General features: G+C 40.6%; 1 protein-coding gene across 2 annotated transcripts in view; it reads right to left on the bottom strand.

The window, feature by feature from the left end:
• The window catches only part of zc3h3 (zinc finger CCCH-type containing 3), a 71,557-nt gene that overhangs the window by 16,241 nt on the left and 33,640 nt on the right, over window positions 1-21,676 (bottom strand). The window contains exons 4-9 of one of the 2 annotated variants that reach the window (XM_084909914.1): window positions 15,555-15,705; window positions 7,678-7,841; window positions 4,347-4,425; window positions 3,841-3,996; window positions 3,082-3,151; window positions 962-1,093 (exon numbers count right to left, since the gene is read on the bottom strand). In XM_084909914.1, the coding sequence (XP_084766040.1) occupies window positions 962-1,093; window positions 3,082-3,151; window positions 3,841-3,996; window positions 4,347-4,425; window positions 7,678-7,841; window positions 15,555-15,705 (752 nt within the window). The remainder of the gene's footprint in view (window positions 1-961; window positions 1,094-3,081; window positions 3,152-3,840; window positions 3,997-4,346; window positions 4,426-7,677; window positions 7,842-15,554; window positions 15,706-21,676) is intronic. The other variant, XM_084909915.1, reaches the window with a different exon arrangement.

The following is a 21,676-nucleotide window of genomic DNA, read 5'->3' as shown; positions in this document are numbered from 1 at the left end:
TATGCTCAAATTGAGGAGCACAGCTTAAAGAAAGAACTCTGAAATCAGATCACAGTGTCAGTGCAGGACTGAAACCAAATTTAGAGCCAAACAACATCAAGTTCAAATAAAACCAAGATCATATACTTGTCATCTATTGTTTCCATCATTTCATTTAGACTTACCCTGTGATCCACGTTAAACCTGTGAGTTTCAACTGATCATTGCACGTGTCTCTAATCTCACCTGCACTGATAACCGGCCAAAAGGTGTCCCTACAACATCCAGCTCAACCAATGAAGAGAGAGAAAGTACAAAAGTGACAGGCACCCAAGCACCGGACATTCATGGATGTTGTTTTCCTAGCTAAATCTGGTCAGGCAGTCATGGCTTTAAAACAGACGTCACCTTCACATCTAAATTTGAGAAGTTAACTCAGCATGAATCCATGCTTACCCACTGAGCAAATTCTATCAGTGTCGTCTGAATGCAAAAAGCAGAATAATGACAGTAACGCCAAATCCAGACTCAATTCTGAATACTTCATTCAAAAATTGGTTTAAACAGAAAAGAGAAACAGCCAAGTTCACCATGAGAGTGACACATTAACAAAAAACATCAGAGATCCCAAAAGCATACATGGTGGCTGGAGTGAGGAGTTTTTAAACACTCATTTTCACTCCGAAAGAAGCTTTTTGTCTATTTTGACTTCTGTCTTTTCGACTGCAGGGACTAATGAACAGCACAAGTGCAAATGATGTTGTTTCACACATTTGTGATGCTGCTCCACGTGCAGTGTGCAGCAGATACCTACAACATGTGGACATGGGTTTAAAAAGCTCTGTGTAAAATCTATACATTACCAACGCACCATCATGATAGAACCTGCTGCGATCATAAACAAACTGTGGCATAGAGTCTGTAAAATCTAATGCCCTTTAACAAATTAAAAATGTTTTTGTGCATTTGTTTGAGTTTTTACCTTTTCTCCCTCAGGACAGTAACCTTTTACAAAGTCTTGGCACACTTCAGCTTTGCGGGACACGTAGACATGACTGTAGGGACAGTCACTGTTGTTACAGATGCCCTTCAGGAAGTAGGAACACACCGGCATCTGGGAAGAGACAGACATGTGCGTGTATACCATGTGAACCTGACAAATGTTCACAGTGCTTAGTACATACAAACAGAAAGTAAAGTGTGGGGGATGGTTTATGAATTAGAGAACCCAATGACAATACATAATTTCACAGCAGTGTTTGATGTAAAACCATCATCACAGAGAGGAAGATTGCAGGGGTGATGAGGTGACATGAGATTATACAACTTTATAAACAGACATGCAGTTCTAAAAACCACCACTAGACGTGTCCCGTGTGCCAAGTGATCTGTCACACCGAGCAGCTAAATGACCTTAATTGCAGTTGACAGCAGCGGCGCAAGAGTGAATGTGTGTCTTGACAGCATGTGTGCAGAGAGATCGACTGATTTGGGTGCAGGGGTGAGCCTGGTGGTGACCGGTCTAAATATACCTCTGAGGGGGATTCAGTGAAGAAAGATGAGAGAGGAGGCGGATTGTGAGAGGGACTCCACCTCGTTGAGATAGGATCAGTTCTACCTAATTAACTGCTACAGAAATATTTATCCAGGCTGAAGCTCATCCAGCTCTCATGATTTGTTTATGTGAACTGGATGTGTGCTCAGACTGAGCCAAGGGTGGAGAGCAAGTGGTGAGCGAAATGGTTGTTGGGGGGCCATGCCAGGTGGAGTTGGTTCAGGGGTATTTGGTTTCGAAGTATTTGTGGTAATGGGGAGACTGGACGGTGGGGTGCAGGAATTGGGATTCTACACTAGTGCCTGGATCAAGTTCGGAGGGGTGCTAGCTGCATAAGCCTGCACCCCCTTTCTGTCCACATACAGTCCTGCTTAAGGAAACTGCATGAAATCAGAGCGGGTGTATCCCATGAAGGGAGGGGCCAAAGGCTTGGGGTGGAGGTCTGGGTGTGGGGGAAGCTGGCATTACAAATAGACAGCTGGGCTCTCAGCACTTACAGGCAGCGGTGTGACAACACACACGTGCGCAGAGCTTTGTGTGTGTGAAGGGTGAGGCAGCAGAGCACCTGTTGGAGGGCTACTTGTCTCAAAGAGAGAGGAAAAAAAGCTTTCCCTTTTTTAGTTTCAACACTTTCCCTGTTTGGTGTTGGTGAACAAATAAAATGTATCCATTTTTCTTTTAAACTGGCTACAAGAACATTCATATACTGCACATCTTGGCCATGGTGACAATATCCTCCAAACGACAGATGAATTGTGTTTGTGGATCCAGATTGGTGTGTAATATTTTCAAGAGAAAATCAAGATAATGTCGCCAATATCTTTTTCTCCCCACAATTTGAGATGTACTGAAGATATGATGCAAAACTTTTATCTGTTCACAGTAGTTAGTAGATAAAATTGCTGTTTTTCCTCCTAAAAGATCCAGATCAGACCAAAAAAAAAAAAAAAAAAAAAAAAAAAGAGCACCAGATTTGGCCAAACTCAACCTGTGGAAAAAAATGATTTCAAACGCATGTATCACTTTAATCAGTGTAGCTAATACCCATCAAACCACTCATAACCCCCCTGCAGGGTAGTTCCGTTTTTCTCCTGCAATAACCTGGAGATATGAGGAGGCGTTCAGGTTCCATGTTGCTGTTACAAACTGCAATTCACTCTCACATTAGAGAAAACCAATAATCCAACTAAAACCATGACAGCCCCTCACAGATTTCCAAGATAGGAGCTGGTTTGCAGATGGAACAGTTGAACAGGTTGTACATCTAACATTTAAGCTGCTTGTTTAGTCATGACCCCCCACCCCTACTCCGCCCCACAATCAGGTCAGGTTTTCCTCACTCCTGTCAGTGCCATGGAAACAGGAGGCATGCCAAAAGTGTAAATACGATCCATGATGACTGTAATCAAAAATGTGTCATCGTATAGTTTCACACTATACCCAACCCTTTGCAGTGAAATGCTATAAATTATGTTGTCCAGTATGAGTGAGAGTGTGTGTGTGTTGGTGTGTGCTGGTGTGTGCATGTGTCTGTGTGCATGCGTTACCTTCTCCTTTGCCACCTTGTGGGAGAATGGACAGGTACCATCTGCCTGCTTGCATGTCCCTCTCAGAAACCTGCAGATAATGGAAAAACAATGTTGTTTGAAATTATTGGTGAATTGGTGAACAGGCTTGTTTTTATTGTTGACTACAGTTTTGATCAGAACAAATTTATTTCTACCATGAGATCCCTGGTTGCTCTTGTCTCACTGCTGACAGTCAAGTTAACCAATAATAAAGGAAACTGGAATCATTTGATGGACGTCTCAGAATCCAACCAAAAGTCTCTTATTTCTACTGCAGTGTCCATGTAAAAGATGCACATATGAGCATATGCTGTTTCTCTACGGAGTATATTTAGTAAACTTGTCCAGTGAAATGCTCAGAAGATGGTGCAGAGGGAAAGATACTCACTATGGACACAGCTAAAAGCTGAAAAATAGATGCCAATTACAGCAGGGACTCATTCATTTAAAAAAAGACACACGATCCACAGTATACAAAGCAATAAGCTCTACAAACTTAAAGCTGAACCTGCTTCGTCAAAGCCTCTAAACACCCAAATTCAACCAAAAACGCTCAACAAACGATGCACAAAAATCAAGTTGCTGTTGAGTCATGCTGTTCTCTTGCAGTGACTGTGTGGTCATCCTGCCATACTGTGCTCGAGTCTCCACGATATTTCTAAGGTCAGAGCGAGTAATTCACAACTTTACCTTGCATTTAATTTCTATAGCCTGGATGTCAGTGTGTGTTTGAGTCACCTGGTGCAGACCGCCACTTTGTCTGGGTCGTGTATGAAGGGGCAACTGGTTCCACGGTTACATTTGCCAAAGCGGTTGTAGTACATGCAGTACTGCTTTTGCCGCTGCTTCTGACGAGCATGGCGAATGATGGCAAGACTCCGCTGGACTGCACGGCTGAATTTATGAAACACACACAAACAACAGTAAGTAATAACCAGCTGGTAGTAACTAAATAACAAACTAGGGGCAGGATTAAACTCGCAGCTAACACCCTGCGAGGATTTCTGGGTAAAGGTACTTATATACCAATTTTAATATACAATTTTAATATTACAAGATTACTTCAGGCTTCATTTCTTAGTTGACAGTCATGAAAAGCAAATAATATTAGTGCAGAGAGAGAGTGCAGAGGCTCAAATGCAAAAGCCCTAGCTGGATAAGATTTCGAGTAAACAGGATGGTTTGCATACATGCCCATTTCTGTATATGTGTGTCTGATGATTAGAGATGGGAGCTATCAGCACTACCTGGCTAAGTGACGAGTGCTGGAGGGTTTGGCCATGGCGGGAACCATGTGGGAGACCTGGAAGCATGAGGACCTTCCTAGATGTGGAGGAAAGAGACAAATGAGTGATTTAAAGAAAGCCTACAGTGCTGTGAAAAAGCATTTCCCCCACCTTGATTTCTTATTAATTTGCATGTTTGTCACACTTTAATTTTTAACATTAGACAAACAAAAAACATGTAATGACAAAATGCAGTTTTTAAATGATGATTTAGGATTTATTTATTAGGAGGATAAAAGCTACCTGGACCCATGTGAAAAAGTAACTGTTAGAGAAAGCCAGAGTCCCTGGAGAGAACTCACGTGGGGGCAGGAAGAACATGGCTTTATTATAGTTGTCAGATGCAGGAATTGCTTATATATGAACAATATATAAATCCCTGCCATTATTTGAATCTAAAAATGTATAGATTTAACCACACTTCCCCACCTAATATAACTGAATTCAGCATCAAACCGTTTTCATAAAAATGTAATGTAAAATCCAAAAACATCTGGCTGTTTAAAAAATGCTTTCACACAAACTGATTAGAAACTGAAAAAAAGGTGTAAACATCTCTTTTATCTAAAAGAAATCTATTGTCATCATTATCTTCTTTCAACTGCTCCCTTTAGGGGTCACCACAGTGAATCATCTCACTCCATCTCACCCCATCCCTAGCATTCTATTTGGTCACACCAACACCTTCCACCTGCTCCCTAATCTCACTACAGACCACAGTGTCATCTGTAATTATCATAGTCCACAGAGACTTCTGCCTGATCACAGTGGTTGACCTGTCCATCACCCCAACAATCAAGAAGGGACTTGGAACATGATATAATCAAACCCCACTTTGAACCCATCTGTCACTCCTAATCACTGTCCCACTGTCCTCATACATGTCCTGCATTAGCCTCACATACATCTCTGCTACTCCCGACTTCCTCGTCCAGTATGACAGTTCCTGTCTTGGTACCCTATCATATCTCGAGAGCCACAAAGACATAATGTAACACCTTTTACTCTGTAGTTACCACAGTTCTCCACATCACCCTTGTTGTTGAAAAGCCACCCCCCTCACTGTCATTTTAGTCATGCATCAGCTCCTCAAAGCATTCCTTCCATTTTTCAATAACCTCTCTTCACTTGTTAACACATTTCCATCTTTTTCTATCTGGTAAGTCTTCCCTACCATCCAGAGTCAGTTTCAACTCCTTCCTGAACCTTTATGTCCATTAAAGTTTGCTCCAATCACCACTCGCTCCCACTTCATCCAACTTACTCTAAAATTCCTTTCTCTCTTCTGACTGACATCTAATCTGTGGTGCCAATGCACTGGCAACATTCAACATTACCCTTTCAAACTCATGATCTTGTCTGACATGCTTCACCTCCACAACAATATTCACATGTTCTTCCTTCAAGATTGTCTCTAATCCATTTCTCTTCATGTCTACCATCTACAAGCAATTAGTCGTCCTAGTAATAAATACATCAGCACATATATAAATGAAGATTTAAGGGTAGCTTTTGGTTTTGTTTACTATAATTCTATAAAATGCTTTGTTCTGATGTTAAGTCTTGCATTAAATTTAACAATTTTAAAGTAATTTTAAAGTATTCAAAGTATCTACAATAGATATGACAGAAAGGAAGCTATCTGTATATGCTTTTGCATAGCCAGAAGCAATAAAAACTAAATATGTGACTGGTTATTTATACTCGGGTGGTTTGACGCATTAGTGCCAAATGCAAATGCGTCATCCAGCTCTGTCTGAGAATATTACAAACACTATGTACCCAATGCACGCCACAAACAGTGTAGGAAAATGAGGAATGAATAAGACGACAAGGAGATGGGGAGGGTGTGGTTACAAACGGCAGTTAATCTTACTCAGACCTCTAAATTTGGCACTTTTCTGGCTGTTAAGTCTCTTGTCAAGCGTGTGTTCTGGATTACAGTCCGGAGGCTCTGTACCAAGAACAAATATGAAGCTTGCTACAAAGATGTGAAATCACAACTCCTACTTGGAAGACACCCGAGACGTGTCTCTAGATGCAGGAATTTGTGTTGTGATGCTGGTCACGAGCTGAACTGATTGGAGCTTCTCAATTTCACCTGCAGCTTTAGTCACAGCAGAATGTGTAAAAGAGAGGTAGAGAAGCAGGAAGAAAGTGGAGGCAGATCCAGGCTTTAATCTCCCCCATTCACTTCTCCAGGCCCTCCCCTTCACCTCTCTGACAGATGACAACTTTATTATTTCAGATGGCAAATCCAGCCAGTTCCCCTAAGTCTGTTAGAGGATATGTGAACAGTGCTACAGCCACAAATGTGAATATACACTCTCTGTACACTTACTGCCATGTTGTTGGACTAAATGTCTTAAATGCAGGGTATCTAATCTGTATAATTTTATGTCAACTGAAATATGTCCAAACCCATGAATATAGCAGTGAGAAGTGTTGTACTTTAAGAACTAAATTTTCTGCAGCTAGAAAACAAATGAAGAGGAGAGGCGAGAAGAGTTGAGTGTGGAAACAAAGCGGTTTATTTACCGGCCAATCTATGTTCCTACCCTCACCTATGGCCACATCTTCTAGACGGTGACTGAAAGAATGAGATAGGCAGACAAAATGAGCATCCCCCAGACACTGAAGGGTGTCTGGGTTCCGTCATAGAAATCAGGGGAAGAGCTTGGTTCTTTGGGAGGGACTCCTTCACACTGAAAGACCTCCTAGACACCCCCTACATGAAGCATTTTAGGACGTCCAACTGGTAGAGAACCCGAGGAAAGACGCAGAATATGCTGAGGAGATTATATCTTGGGTTGGGTGGGCGTGCCTCCATGTCTCTGTAGGAGAAGTGGCTGAGGAGAGGACCACTCTCAAACAACAGTAGCTTTACCCACCTCCTGTTATAACCTTATAACCTTCTTTGCAAGTGGCAACCAATCAAAAAAAAAGACAACAGTGTCATTCAGCATAGGAGGAACTGAGGGGCAAATGTGAACATAGTGCCTAATACTGGCCCAGCCATTTTTTGGTAATTTAACTACAATGTGAAGCAAGCGGTCACATTTGTGCCCTTGTTATACTCAGATTACAATGGTGGAAATTAAGTCTCTTTTAAATATATTTTAATTAGGAAAATGTATTTGACATCTGCTTGTGAGAGGAAAACACTGAGGCAGGCTCATTCAGGCACATTTTAAATTTCCACGGTGGTTGTGTGAATTGTTAGTCCTCTTTGAACTTCACCTTTAAGTCTGCCAACGGTCAGAAGCTGTTGAACACACAACACATATACCTGTTCGATTGATGGACATGTTCGCTGCTACGGTGCGGGACAGCTTATTGGCTGACACACGGTATAAGGACCCACGAATCCAGCACATGCTGCTTCCTCTCCACTGCTGGGTGGATGACGGGTGTCTGTCGTGGGGAGCTCGAAGACGGCTCTGAAGGAAACTCCTTAGAGAAAGAGGGATTCAAATAAAAGAAGAATAGATGGTATATGGAAACATCTGAGGAAATCAAATTACTCCCAATTCTGGTTTATTGCTACTTGGAATTATCCACTCAGCCCAGTTAATACACTGTAAAATTTTCATTCATGCATTGCTTTCAGAGAAAACCATCTGCTAGAAGACTTTCCGTTCACCCTCTTTCTTTTACCCATCCTTTCTCCCCAGCTCTCTCAGTATAACCCCTCTCTTCACTTTATGTTTCCCATCCTGTAGTCCCCCCTCTCTCTCTCTCTCTCTCTCTCTCTCTCTCATGTCACAGCACTCTGTTAAATTGCTCCTCTAATGGAAAGGACGGTAGTGTGGAAATGGAGAGAATTGAAAAGAGGAGAGAAGGAAATCAATGAGATAATAGGCAGGGCAGGGGGCCAGAGCAGCACGGTTGGCCCCTACACTTGAGTGTAGAGATCACACACACACACACACACACACACACACAGAATTACAACACATTCCTACTATGGTATGTACAGTACACAAAATCACAGGCCTCTGCACACAGGTTCAAGATTCAGGAGTCCCTCGGTTGGCCTGTGTATGTGTGCGGCATCTGTACGTGCGAGTCCACAGTGTGTGTGGAGCTTCTGGGTGGTGGTGGGGCGGTGCAGGGGTTATGGCGATAAATTGCGCTGTCCTGTCACTTCTATTTGGGGCGGATTGGGCTAGTGTGCAGGGCGCCGCTGGAGGTAATTTGCTGCCGTATTTCAGATGGGCTGGAAATGGGTTTAGAGCGAGAGTTCATGCCTCCCATTACAGAAAAGAGAGAGAGGGTTACCCCAAACGCATGGCGCGCACAAAACAACTGACATGGATGCTTAACACGTGCAGAGCTGCTGCACTGCTGCAAATAATATCAGCCATCAGCTGTGTTCACATGCACGCTCTATTAGACTGTGTGCCATAACTCAGCAGCACAGACACTCAGTTTCACTGATACAAGATCAGTGGACGCCCTACACAGGGCAACTGCAGCCAGGGGAGCTGTAATGGAGGCTAATGTTGGAGCACTGACTGCCACCCAGGGAGGCTTAAACAAGGACTGGGTGGCCTAGGGAGCCACAATGGAGGTTAATGGGGATATGACATGAACAGTTAACACAGACGGCAGTTAACCCTGACACAGGGCTGCAGTCAAGGGGTGGCGTTAGGATGTTCTCTCACCGGGTTCATATGTTCATACAAGTCTAAGTGTCAGAGCAATCGTCCCAGTGATTTCACATGTCTGTGCATGACTACTTTCATGTGTGCCGTCCCCATCACAGAGCAGTTGTTCCCTTTGGCACAAAAATTATAACTGTTTGATGTACACACCTCTAATCTTGCAAACTAAGATCTGTTCAAGCTTTGTTCAATCCTTATGTTCATTATAATAACAGTCATGTCTATAAATTGTAATAAAGAGGGAACCCCAACAATCAGATGACTCCCACTGAGCAAGCACTTGTGGACAGTGGGAAGGAAAAACTCCTTTTTAACAGGAAGAGACCTATGGCAGAACTCAGCCAGGCTCAGGTAGGGGTGAGAGGGGGGTGAGAGGAGGAAGATGGATGCAACTCTGCAAAGCTAAGCCCTGCTTCAATGTTGTCTTTAGAAAGAAGAGGTTGTGTTCAAGAAACACTTCCAAACAAGCCATACATATTCAGTCTTGTTCTAATTGTTATAAACAGTTATGAACTTTAACTCTTAATGTGCTAACAGAGTCTGAGATTTAGATACTGGGTTTTTCTGCAATTTATTTGAGCACTGCATGGTCTGAACTTGGGGTGAAGACACTGGGATGTCCACTCCTGGGAATATTGTGTCATTGTGTTAACACACACACCTGAATATTCTATATGAGAAAACTACAAAAACTCTTTCCTTTTTAGATAAAGGTGCCATATTTACTGATACTTGACACACATGCCGCCTTTGATAACACAGCATATGGCTGCTATTTATCCTCTTGTTTTTTTTTTCTTTTTACCTTGTTAATTCCTATGAAAGCAGTCAGGCTACGCATATAGAATAGTTGCTACTGTAATAAAGTGCTTTTTGAATTTGAATAGTTTTTTCACAGGAGTCCATTTAAAAAGATTCAATTAATCTACAACATTGGAGGAGGAAAATGTTGCTGGTGCTGAAGTTCTGAAAAAGCAATACCATTTTCTTGTGATGAAAATATTAACCAATGAGTTACTTTTAAGTAGGCAGCACTGTGATGTAACAGATTCATTTTTGATGAGCATAATCTTGTGTGGGTTTTATAATTCATCTTTAAGGACACTTAACTTGGGGGTACTGTAGTCCATTCTCAAAGCTGAAGACTGGGCTGGTAAACCGTCTGGCAACACCAAAACAAAACATCTCGAAAGAACGTCTTTTCTTAGACAAAATGAGTGCAGCTCTGAACTGCATGCACACACGGAGGTGCACATAATGAGTCACACTGGTTCACACATGGCTTGTTTATAACAAATAACATAACAGTAAGTTCCAGAGAACACAAAAGATGAAGCCAGCATTTAACTGCAGTTCTTTAAATGACCACTTGAGGCTCTCAAGGCTTTGTCACAGGGCTGTCACTGGGAATGTTGCCAGTCCAGCACAGGGCCTGCTAGGTCTCACCTGTGGTAATTTGTGTTTGTGCTGTTGGTGCTTCTTGGAGCATTTTAATGAAATATTCTGACAAATAATATGACTTGCTATGGTAAGGCGATAAAAATAAGTTATGCTTCAGTTTTGGTGAGTGAAATTGTTTCTATTGGTCCTTCCTTCATAATAATTAGCAGCTATCTCCATCTGTACAATGCACTTATACAGCCAATTGATGCAGCTCACAAATCTGATGACAGCTTACAAGGCGGCTCAGATACTGTGACAATGAAATAATCCATGCCGGTCTTTGTTCACTTCACCATGTGTCAGCAGCAGCGCCCCTTTGCTAGTGGGAGAGCTTAGATAGAGATAAAAATCTGTACTTTGCAGTTTTTTTCCTGCCTGCAATACCAACAATTTTTTTTGTGATTAGTAAAAATGATTTCAAACTGTGGTTTGAGTTTACATTTCTTTTTCATCTCTCTCTCTGCACAGAACTGCTAAAATCTCAAAATATCATTTTCCAGGGTGCGTAAAAATGCGATTATCAATTTCTCAAACCAACTGAAAATAAAATTTTCTTTAAATATCTTATAACTAGCAGAACAATAACAGTCAAAACCACAAACAAATTAAAATTACACAGACATAAGAGGAGCTCAAAGAGAATGGGGAGGTGTTTTTGCTTGATTAATTTATAGGAAAATTAAATTTACTTTTAGATTAAAGTTCTACAAATTAACAAAGTTGTTCAGCCCTGAAGCACAGTTTATGTAATCTTTACACTTTTAAGTGTGCTAGAAAGCATAAAATAAAGATTGGAGGTCACAGACAGTAAAAGATCTTAAACTCATCAAAAAACAACTGTAAAAAATATGGTGTGAAAAAACAAGAGAACTAGAGGACAGGGCAAGGCTACAAAGAAACTCTCTTGAGACCATCCAGTATGTCTGACTCTGTATATGTGTATGCAGGTGTGTGTATGTGCGGTGCTCTGACCATGCAATGCACAGATAAAGGAGAGCGCGATTCAGCACTACCGGTGCCGTTGATGAATGATCCGACTTTTGTTTTAGTGACAAGGAAGAATTTGGAGGGTCGCGCAACTGCTCAGAATAATGCTGCCCTTGTCTTATTTGTCTGCAACCCCAGCATTAGTAAGCTCATATTGGGAAACAGTTACCCTTGAAACAGAGCACAGCAAAAACAGTTGTCTGGCTAATTCTAACCGAGAGCATTGCTGCTCTTCTTCACACTTTTAAAGGAAACCAAAGCAGCCGAGTTACGCATCAGGATCCTTTCAAATCCAACGTAAGGGGAACTGACTGTAGTGTGGAAAGTAACAATAAAACATATTTATTGAGAACAGCATTAAAAAGCAGCAGAAGAGAATCTTAACACACAACTGTATGGTGGGAAGTGGATGACTAATGTGATAAGTAATGAGCAAAGGAATGAATTGCGGTATAAAGCGGAATGAATGGGGTGGTGAATGCAGGAAAAGAAGAGAGAAGTGAAGAAGAGGGAGCGCTGCTTCACTTTATTGCCCAGTCTCTTACATCCTGTACTGATCAATACTGAAGCACTAAAGGAGATGAGCGCCTGGACCAGATGTGTGTGTGTACATATTATATATATATATATATATATATATATATATATATATATATATACACAAAAGTATGTATGTATGTATATGCATGAGGGCCTTAACATTTATGCCAGAAATAAAGCAGAGAAAGATGGAGGCATTTGCAAGACTGACATGAAATTTTATCAAACAGAAAGACATAAAACACAAGAAAGAACAGCAACAGAGCAAACATAGGGGGACAGAAAATTAAAGAGTGGTTCGCGGGGAGAAAAATAGCAAGGGAGATGAAAGGAGGGCTGGGCTGTAATTTATCCTCCAGAGTGCATGCTTTACAGCTTTCTTAATTCAACTCCTGATACTATTAATGGAGTTAATGTTGAGATTATATCTATTTTCTGGTGGCGGGGCCTGAAATACTGCAGCCGATTCCCCCGCCCCTTCAAACTGTCACCCAGCTCTAAATCACACACCATGCCTGTTATGGCTAAAACTAGGAGAGAGAACGGTATGTTGGGCAGAGGCAACCTCACTTCCTGTGGGCCTGGGAGCAAGACATCTGTGCAACTAAATGGACGAGAAGGACAAGTTTAAAAAAAAAATAAATCAGTTTTACCAGTCACATATTTACAGATAAACTGTTGTGTTTTTTAAAACCAAAAACTAAGTAAAACTAGTTAAATTAAACTCCTTAAGCACATAAACCCTGCCTTCTCAATAGAGGCACCATCATCATCAGCCTCAAAAAATCCTTAGGGGATGCAAGATGCCCATAAAGCAGAATATTCTCAGTGTTGCAGGTGCATGTTTCAGTTTTAACACTCTTAGTACCCATTCTAAAATGTGTCACCAAGAACAATTTTCAAAAGTTTAAACTGAAATACCCAAAACGCAAGTCAATGCTGTCAAGTAGGATGGGTGATTGGAACAGAGTGAACAAAGGCCGTAACAGAGGCCAGTGGGAACAATAATATTATCCAGGACATCCCCGTGCTTTTAATTAAGGCAGCCAAAACATTGCTCACAAATCTCGGCCTGGAGCTCAGTGACACTTTGACTGTCAACATATGTATGATACACAAAGCTCACCTTTGTTTTATTTTTTTTGGACAAGATAAGAAATAATGTTTCTCAATGACTTTTACCAAACCACAGATAAATGCGCCTACAAGTGCATGCTATTTAGGCAAGCTTTATGTTCAGTCCTTGAAATCATTTTTGTTGAATGCAGACAGAACTTTAGGGGAAAATGTGTTTAGATTTTTTTCTTAAAAAACAAACAAATAATTTTTTTTTTTTAATATATGCACATCATTGAATTAAGTCTTAACAAGAATGTCAAAAATGAATTAAATGGTACCACACCACTTTTAAATATCTAATCAATGGCTTTTCTCTACAGGTTATCTGAACACATTGGGATCCTCTGGACTACTGAGCGGTCAGGTACACGTATGGTATGTTTTCTAAGATGCAGCTGTGGCAGGCAGAGATAAGAGTTGAGAAGGTATGAAGCGAGACCAGTGGGTCTGATAGGCCAAAGATGAAGAGGAGTACTCAGTAGTTAAGAGCAAAGAATATGAGCTCATGCTCCACTCAATAGCTTCAAATTGATAAAAGTGGTGGTGGTCTTTGGAGTTAAACAGATAGATAAAGCATAAAAAAGGAGCAGGTATGAGGGTGGGGTGGGGGTACGAGTCTCCCTGGGGACCCGATGTGTCCCCCTCCCTCCCTATCTCTTTCCTCACTTCTACACATGTGGTGATATTTCACAGGATGTCAGGGGGCTCAAATTGAAAATCCCTTGATGAATCAATATTTACTGCAGCAGCTAAATGAATAGTAATAAGTCACCAGACGCTGAGTCCAGCCACAGTCCAGGGTCTTCTGTTTCACCAAATCTGGATTGCACAAATTAACTCTGCTCATCATCAACACACAAAACAAATACACAAAATTATTTCATTGCAAGTGGCTACGTGAACAAATTACAAGATCGCACAATCTAAATGACAAAGACAGCACTGTTGAACTTACCAACAGTGACAGCTGTAGACATATCGAACTCCTTTCTGGCACTACAGAGCAGCATGAAATCTGTTCACTAAGGTCTGTGACACACTATGTAATTCAGAGGCATAAAGTTGAACTTGATTCTTTCTAAACTTTGTTATGTTAAACTGAAACTTTTTGCATGGGCCAAACCTTTATTCTTTCTATGTGTACAAAACAAGTTAATCTCATATACTGCAACAAAGAAATGAAGCAGATATGTCATCTCGGTTTCAAAACACCCCTAATCTAACTCTTAGGAAACCAGAGAATTGAATTATGGTTTATATTTAAACTGTTCTTCCAAGTCTTGGCAAACAAGAAACATAGGAAATAATCTTACACACATAAAAAAATATATCACATTCTTTATTCTTTAGATCTTAGTGTTAGGCGTCTTAAACATGCATTCTTGAAACTGGCCAGCAGGGGGGAAACCCACTAATTTTAAAACGAGGTCTGACTGTGAAGAAGTCTATGAGAAAATGTTTCTTGATTTTTTTCTGAACTGCTAGTTTCACTTGTTCTTTAACATACTATGTTAATTTTGTAAATCCCAGTCGCATTTAGAATAAAATACACAACCTCACCCAACCACCATCGCCCTGGGAACCAAGGCAACAACATAATTGTGGAAAACCTTGGAACAACCATGTTTTCAGGGATTTCAGTGTTTAAGCTAAGCTTACAAGTCTCGGTTATGAAAAAATTATTCAAGAGTGAATTTTTCTCAGTGACAAAACCTTGGATATCACATCACATAAAGAGGAGTTTGACCTCCTCTTAGCACCATATCAAAAAGACACAAAACAGCCTCCATTCTCTTTGTTAGCGGGCTTAAAATATGGCTGCTGCAATGACTAGCTGATTAACTGACATAGCTTTCTGGCTCCAAATTTTCAAATGTGGTATACAATGAATCTATTTGAAAACACCAATAAAGAGATCTCTTTGTGACTCTGGAAATAAAACAGTTTGCATTTTTAATGACAATTTTGATGGACAAAAAAAGATGAATGATAAAACCAGTGAGTCCAATTAACATGCATTCACTGTGAACTCAGAAGTACTAAGACAAAGATGAAAGATTGATGAATGAAGATAAAGAAAAAGTGAGAGATGAGGGCTGCAATGACATTAAAAAATAAATAAATAAATAAAAACACCCAACCACCCAGCTCCCTCTCTCTCTCTGTATCCGTCTTGGATTTGATGTGTTCCCTGCTGGTATAAATTAATGTGAGGAGCACACTATTGTAAATGGTTTATTCTCTGGGTTATCTACTGTGTAAAAATGAACACCATAAATTTTCGACCCCTACCACTCATGCTACACATGACTGTAACATAAAAGACAGGGATTCACTCTGCACTGAAAGATATTAGAGACTGAATCACATTAAAGCCAGACCTGAGGAAGTATCTGATAATGTGGATTACCTGGCAGACTGGATTCTCTTGGCACGCCAGGAAAGGGCTGGGTTGTAATAGGAGGTCTGCATAGCACTGGAGCCCAGATGGGTCACCATCTTGTAGCGTGTCCTGAACACCCTTTGGGAGGCGGGGTTACGATGGGAGGACGAGTTGGCATCTATGGGCAGGGATGATTAAGAAACAGAAGCCAGAGTTAAGCATCCAGGCAGTGAGTGTGAACAAATGCACATTGACATCATTCTGAATGCATAATGTGTGCATACACACACATAAGTTTGTCTGAGAACTCTGGCAGGTGTGCTCTTTAATAAGCTTCACATATAAAAATGAGAGGGAATAACAAAGGCAGAATTTTTATGAGTCTAATAAATCATATGCTCTGTCTCCTTCCTCGCTGCCATCATTCCTCCTACCCAGCCTCCCTCCTTCCTTCTCAGTTTAAGTCTCATTCGTTATATCATTTTACAAATCCATCAGAGAAGAGGCATAAGAGCAGTGAGATCGGAAAGGGGGGTGGGGGGCTCTAGTGTTGTTATTTATTTATTTATTTATTTTGACTGTTTATCCATCAAGTTATTTTATGATGGCCTAAGCTGGCTGACGCACAGAGAACAGAATTTGCATTGAGGATCGCTGGAGTCCCTGTTCACATCAACATCAGCCACTACAAAGGCCTGAGCACTGAAGTTAAATTGTAAAGACATTGTGAATACCTCTAAAAGGTTTTTTTTTGTTGGTCACACTTCTGAGAAGAATGAAAATACAACATAAAGAACTTCTTTGCAGAAACCTGAAGCTGTGTTAAAACAATGCCACCTGCAGACTGCAACCACTGTTTGGGTTACTCGTCTGTACATTATGAGTGAGTCTTTGACGTGGTCAATGTGCTGGTGTTCACATTCCTTTTCAAGCCAACTTTTCAACCAGTCAGCATTGTCAATGGTCTCATCACAGTCTGCAGTCTAACCCTAACCCTACCCCCCACCACCACCCCGAGATCTGGTATTCATGATGAGAGAGTTGGACTGCTGCATAATGTCTTCTGCAGCATATCTCAAAGATTCTCAATGCCGTTGAAGTCTGGACTCAATTGTGGCCAAGGATTGAGTGAAAATGATGTTTTATGGTCCCTGAACCATTCTTTCACAATAAATTCTGTCATTGTCGTCCTGGAATATGCAAGGGAAGAAAAAAGAAAAAGTAATCCACTGATGGAAAAATCTGTTCATTCAGTACATTTAGCTACACTGAATATAGACCTGAATCACTCTGTAATAGAGTTAATCTAATCAAATCACACTGGTTCAATTCTAGCAAGAGACACAGACCCCCCTTTGGCAATACGTCAGGAAGGGATAAAAGTCTGCCAGTTCAGACATGCAGAGCTACCCTTTGTGGTATCCCCTTGTAACTGGGAACAGCTAAAAGTGGCTTTATGTATTTATATGTTATGCAATTGTTTTTATTCAGAAGAGTGAATTCAAACAAGTTTGGCTATCATCCGGCTTGCTTTTTATGTTTGTCACTGTGTTGTTTGTTGATCTGTTTTGCTTGTTAATGCTTTGTTCTTAACCTTTCATTCTCTTTTTGGATGATTATGAAGAACTTTTGTCAACACTGATGTTGTTTTTTAAAATGTGCTATAGAAATAAATCTTGATTTGATTTGATTTGAGAAGAAAAATAGATTGAACCTGGCTTTTGTTGCTGAATTCAATTTTAGCATTCATGTACAATCTACTTTTCAAAAGAAGTTTTTTTGAAATTCAGTGTTCAAACTGGTTGGATGACAGCGGCTTAAATACTGACCAAAATCACTGTGATAGCAATAAGCAGCATGAAGAAACCTTCATCAAAAGTTCTTTGAGCCCATCATCTTGGCTATCAGGCTACAAAAACATTTTAGTCACTTTTATTTATGACCACATGTGGTCATAAATAAAACTCAGTCAAACTGGTAAAACTCAGTTACCTACACCCATTTTCTTTACGTTTTAATCACTGAGTGCAGCCATGACTGCCTGTAGAAAATGAGGATTTTCTAACTTTAATGTCTTTTCATCTGTTTCTTCTTCACAAATTATGTCAAGTAATTTGACAGCAAGCATGGATTTAATGGTGCTAATGTTAATGATATTTGAAGAAAAAGCAACAATCTCCCACTACCACAGACAAGAAAAAAAAAAGATTTAATGCAACATGAGTCAGTTGCTCAGTGTATTCAATCAAACTATTAAAGAAAAAAGAAGTCATTATCTGCACTCTCTTCCCCCTTCTACCAATCATTCAATGCAGTGGTCAGCGACAGCACTCAGTCTTCCTAATGAGTAAAGAAAAGAGTGAAGAGAGGTGTTAGAGGGGGGAATCAGGAATGAGTTTATGCACTCAGTGCAGAACTCATTTCCCATCACCTCTTTTACAAGTCTTTAACTGCCAGTTGTTAGGATTGTTGCTGTTTTAATTAGCGCCCAATAACAAACCGTGACTGTCACAAGGTCTGTGGTGAAGAATAATGAAATGATTCCATTTCCACTTCTACTCATTCAACCTTCCCTCTCTCCCTCTCGCCACACCTCCCCCTCATTCTTCGTCCTGTTCAGAGATGCTGGTTTCATTTGTCAGCCATGAAGCAGCTCTGGATCAGCTGGAGAATTTATCTCAGAAACACATTTACTGTTCAACAAATCACAGGAAGGGGGGAGGCAGGGGGCTGAAATACTGACAACAGGTTTACAACACGATCATAGACACAAGCACACACCCTACATTAGTACACCAAGCAGTTTAAGTTAGTTAGTTATTTATTTTTTAAAAGGTAGCATTTTTTTTTACCATCCCTTTCCTTGCTAGAGGGTGCAACAGGACATGACTGGTGTGTTAAAAAGAAAAAAAGGCTTTCACACTGTATCAACAATCAAATTGTATCAATAATACATGTAAAGAATTTAAAAAAAAGGTGATTCAACTGGATGCAGGGTTTTCAGTGGGAAAAATATTTCATTACCCACTCTGTGCCAGCTGACTGCAATGGAAAAAGATTTATCACAATATGAATTATTTTATATCACGATAACGATATATATCACGATATACCACCTGACCTGTGGTCATCTGGAAAGTACGCAGTCTGTAAACAGCGACTGCAGAGGGTGCAGTCTTTGTTAATGAAATGGATGGTTGCGCTCATGTAGGGTGTATCTCTGCTCGTCCATAGGTCAGTCATCAAGGCAAAATGCACGACACTGCAAACATCCTTCTCTACTTTGGCCCGGCATGCGTCATATAAGCAAGGCAACTTGACTTTACTGAAGTGCTTACGTACCTCGGATCAAGGACTTTGACGAGGTCTCGAAAGCTGTCCTTCTCAACTACATAAACAGGGGCCACGTCTTTACAAATGTAACGCGAGATGGCTCCTGTGATTTGTTTATGGCGCTGGGACGTTTTCTCATAAGGGCCTTGTGTGAAAGACTGCTGTATCTTCGGTTGGCTATAGTTTTTCTTTTCCCAACTTGCTGCAAAGAAACAGCATGTGCATCAAAATAAACTATTTCCAACAGTGTAATTTGAGTTCTAAGCATCCCAGAAATGATACAGAAAAGCATAAAGTCAAACATAACTTTTAAAAACACCAGCATAGGCTTATAAGGCCCTGAAAGTAAAAAACTACATTTTCTGCGAAAATGACGTCACTTCCGGTTTCGATCAGGTAATGGCGGACATGCGATAGTTTGCTCTGACCTATATTCCAACGTAGGAAGTGTTATGAACAGCTGATCGGATCAGCAAAGCGTGTTTCTGGAATATTATGTTTTTGTTGCTGCTAGTGCTTTTCATGCAATTTTTGCAAAGCTATATGTGGAAGGAAACCGTGACCTAGGGCAAGCTAATGGCATAAGATGTAAGTACAACTCCTCCGGTTTCATATGCAAAAAAAATTATTGCGCTAGCTTATGTGGTTCCAATTCTACAGGGAGTTAAAAATAGTTATACAAAACGGAGCGTGCCCGCTCCGACCGGCTTTAAAGGGTTAATGATATATTTTATGTAATAATTTATAAAATTAGGTTAGAAACGATAGAAGACAAATGGCACAATAGACACTTTTCTATCGTCCACACGATATATATCGTCATATCGCCCAGCACTAGCTATGAGTACTGTGAACAGAGAGTTGGGGAATAGAGCTCGATCTTACTTTAAAGCTCAGACTTAAATCTTTCCTTTTTGGTAATGCTTATGGGCTAGTTACGGATGGCTGCTGGCGGCTTCCCCTGATGTACTGGGTGTGATTTTTTTTCACTGTCTTAAACCAGTATCAGTAATTATTAAACTGTCTCTAATATAGTGTGTATTTTGTCTCATCTCCCTTTGCTCTCTCTCCTCTTTTCGCTTTTCACTCCCAATCAGTTGCAGCAGATAGCTGCCCCAGTGTGAACATTGCTCTCCTGGGGCTTTCTTCCTGTCAACAGGGAGTTTTTCCTTCCCACTGTCACCAAGTGGTTGCTCATAGGCCTTTTTTCTCTCCAATATTGTAGGGTCTTTACCTTTCAATATAAAGCGTTTTGACCTTTGTGAATTGGCATTATATAAATAAAACAATTTATTTATATAAAACTGAATTGAGTAGTTTTTGAAAAGGGGTTTAAAATAATTAAGTTATGGGTATTATTATACTGTTAGCAATGCAATAAAAACAGGTTTTCGACCATAATACATATAATTTTTTATTAAATGATTCAAGATGTTCAATAATTAAACAACACAGACCAATCATTTCTGTGTATGTAGTTACTTCTCAGAGACCCATTCTGATTAGTGAGTGCCATGTTGTAAACAGGAATTAAATTTACTTCAGTTTTGTCATGTCAAAAAAACTAAAATATCATGACAAAACTGAAAAAAATTAAGTCAATTTGAAATAACAGAGAGAGAGAGAGAGCGAGAGAGACCTAGCTTAAAAATAAGACAGTACAAAAGGTAGCCCTAGAGGGGGAATATGGGTGGGGGTAGTCATTTGTACAGGATTAGTTGCCTGGCTTCTAGTCACTTTTTCTCCCACAATCCATCTGTACTCCAGTCTGAGCTATTTGGGCATCCTGGGAGATGACAAATAGGGCTTGTCAAAGGTGCTGCCACGATTCCCACCCTGCAACCTCATACACCCACTTTCACCTACCTTCCCTCCCAACTAACACCTCAATGTGTCTCTAAGCACTCATTGCAAACATCATGACATCAACCGTGTCCAAGATGCTGTCGCACAGCTGTTCCACTCCTGCTGTTGTTTAATGACATCTATAGTGAGTTGTGCTGTTGGTGTTTTCGTTTGTGTGCATGTCAGCAGGGATGGATGGACGGTGTTGCTCTGATTGTAAACCACTGCAGGTTGTGTTGGTTGAGTGGCTCTTTGAGCAATGGGGTTTCAATCTTCCACTATAGGACCATGACCAATGAGCATGTGAACACATACACGCACACACAAACACACACTTACTCACATACATACACCTGGGGTCTCCATCTTCCCTTAATAGACCTCTGACAGTGGCCTGCCTTGCAAGTGGCGCCCTACACTGTGAAGCCACCATTTGCAGACGCACGCAGCTCGTATCCGTCCATCCATCTCTCACTGACTCGCTGCTGTGAATCTACAGATAATCTACTCTCGTCACCTCACGCTGCACTCATCGCTCCTTTTGCAAGTGGTCTGCCTTCTAGTCAGAGCCACATTAACTATATGGCTTCAACATAGTTTTCCACTTACCCCTTAAGATACTCTTGTTTAGTGCTTCTGGCCCAGTACAGAGGTGAAAGGAATTTTGTTTAATGACAGTATATGTCTACCTGGTATAATAACAATGCTACTTCTATCCCTATTAAGTAGACCGAGCATCAGGCATGACATGACCAATTACTGTATTTATTTATTTTCTGTCAATCAGTTAAAGCAACCAAGCAAACGGTATCACAATTACCCACCAAGTACAAATGAATTAAAAACATAGCAAAAGGAACCAGCCAACTACAATAGATATATTAAGTAGTTTTAGCTGATATCTATTTGTGATAGTAATTGGTACATGAGATTAGAGTATTGTGTTGAAGTATGTGGTTTTCAAGAAGTTT

Source organism: Perissodus microlepis, chromosome 17, assembly GCF_051167445.1.
Source record: "Perissodus microlepis isolate ML-2025 ecotype Zambia chromosome 17, ASM5116744v1, whole genome shotgun sequence".
NCBI classification, from domain to species: Eukaryota; Metazoa; Chordata; class Actinopteri; order Cichliformes; family Cichlidae; genus Perissodus; species Perissodus microlepis.
The sequence above is the reverse complement of the archived record's forward strand: the minus strand, read 5'-3'. Positions and strand labels throughout refer to the sequence as shown.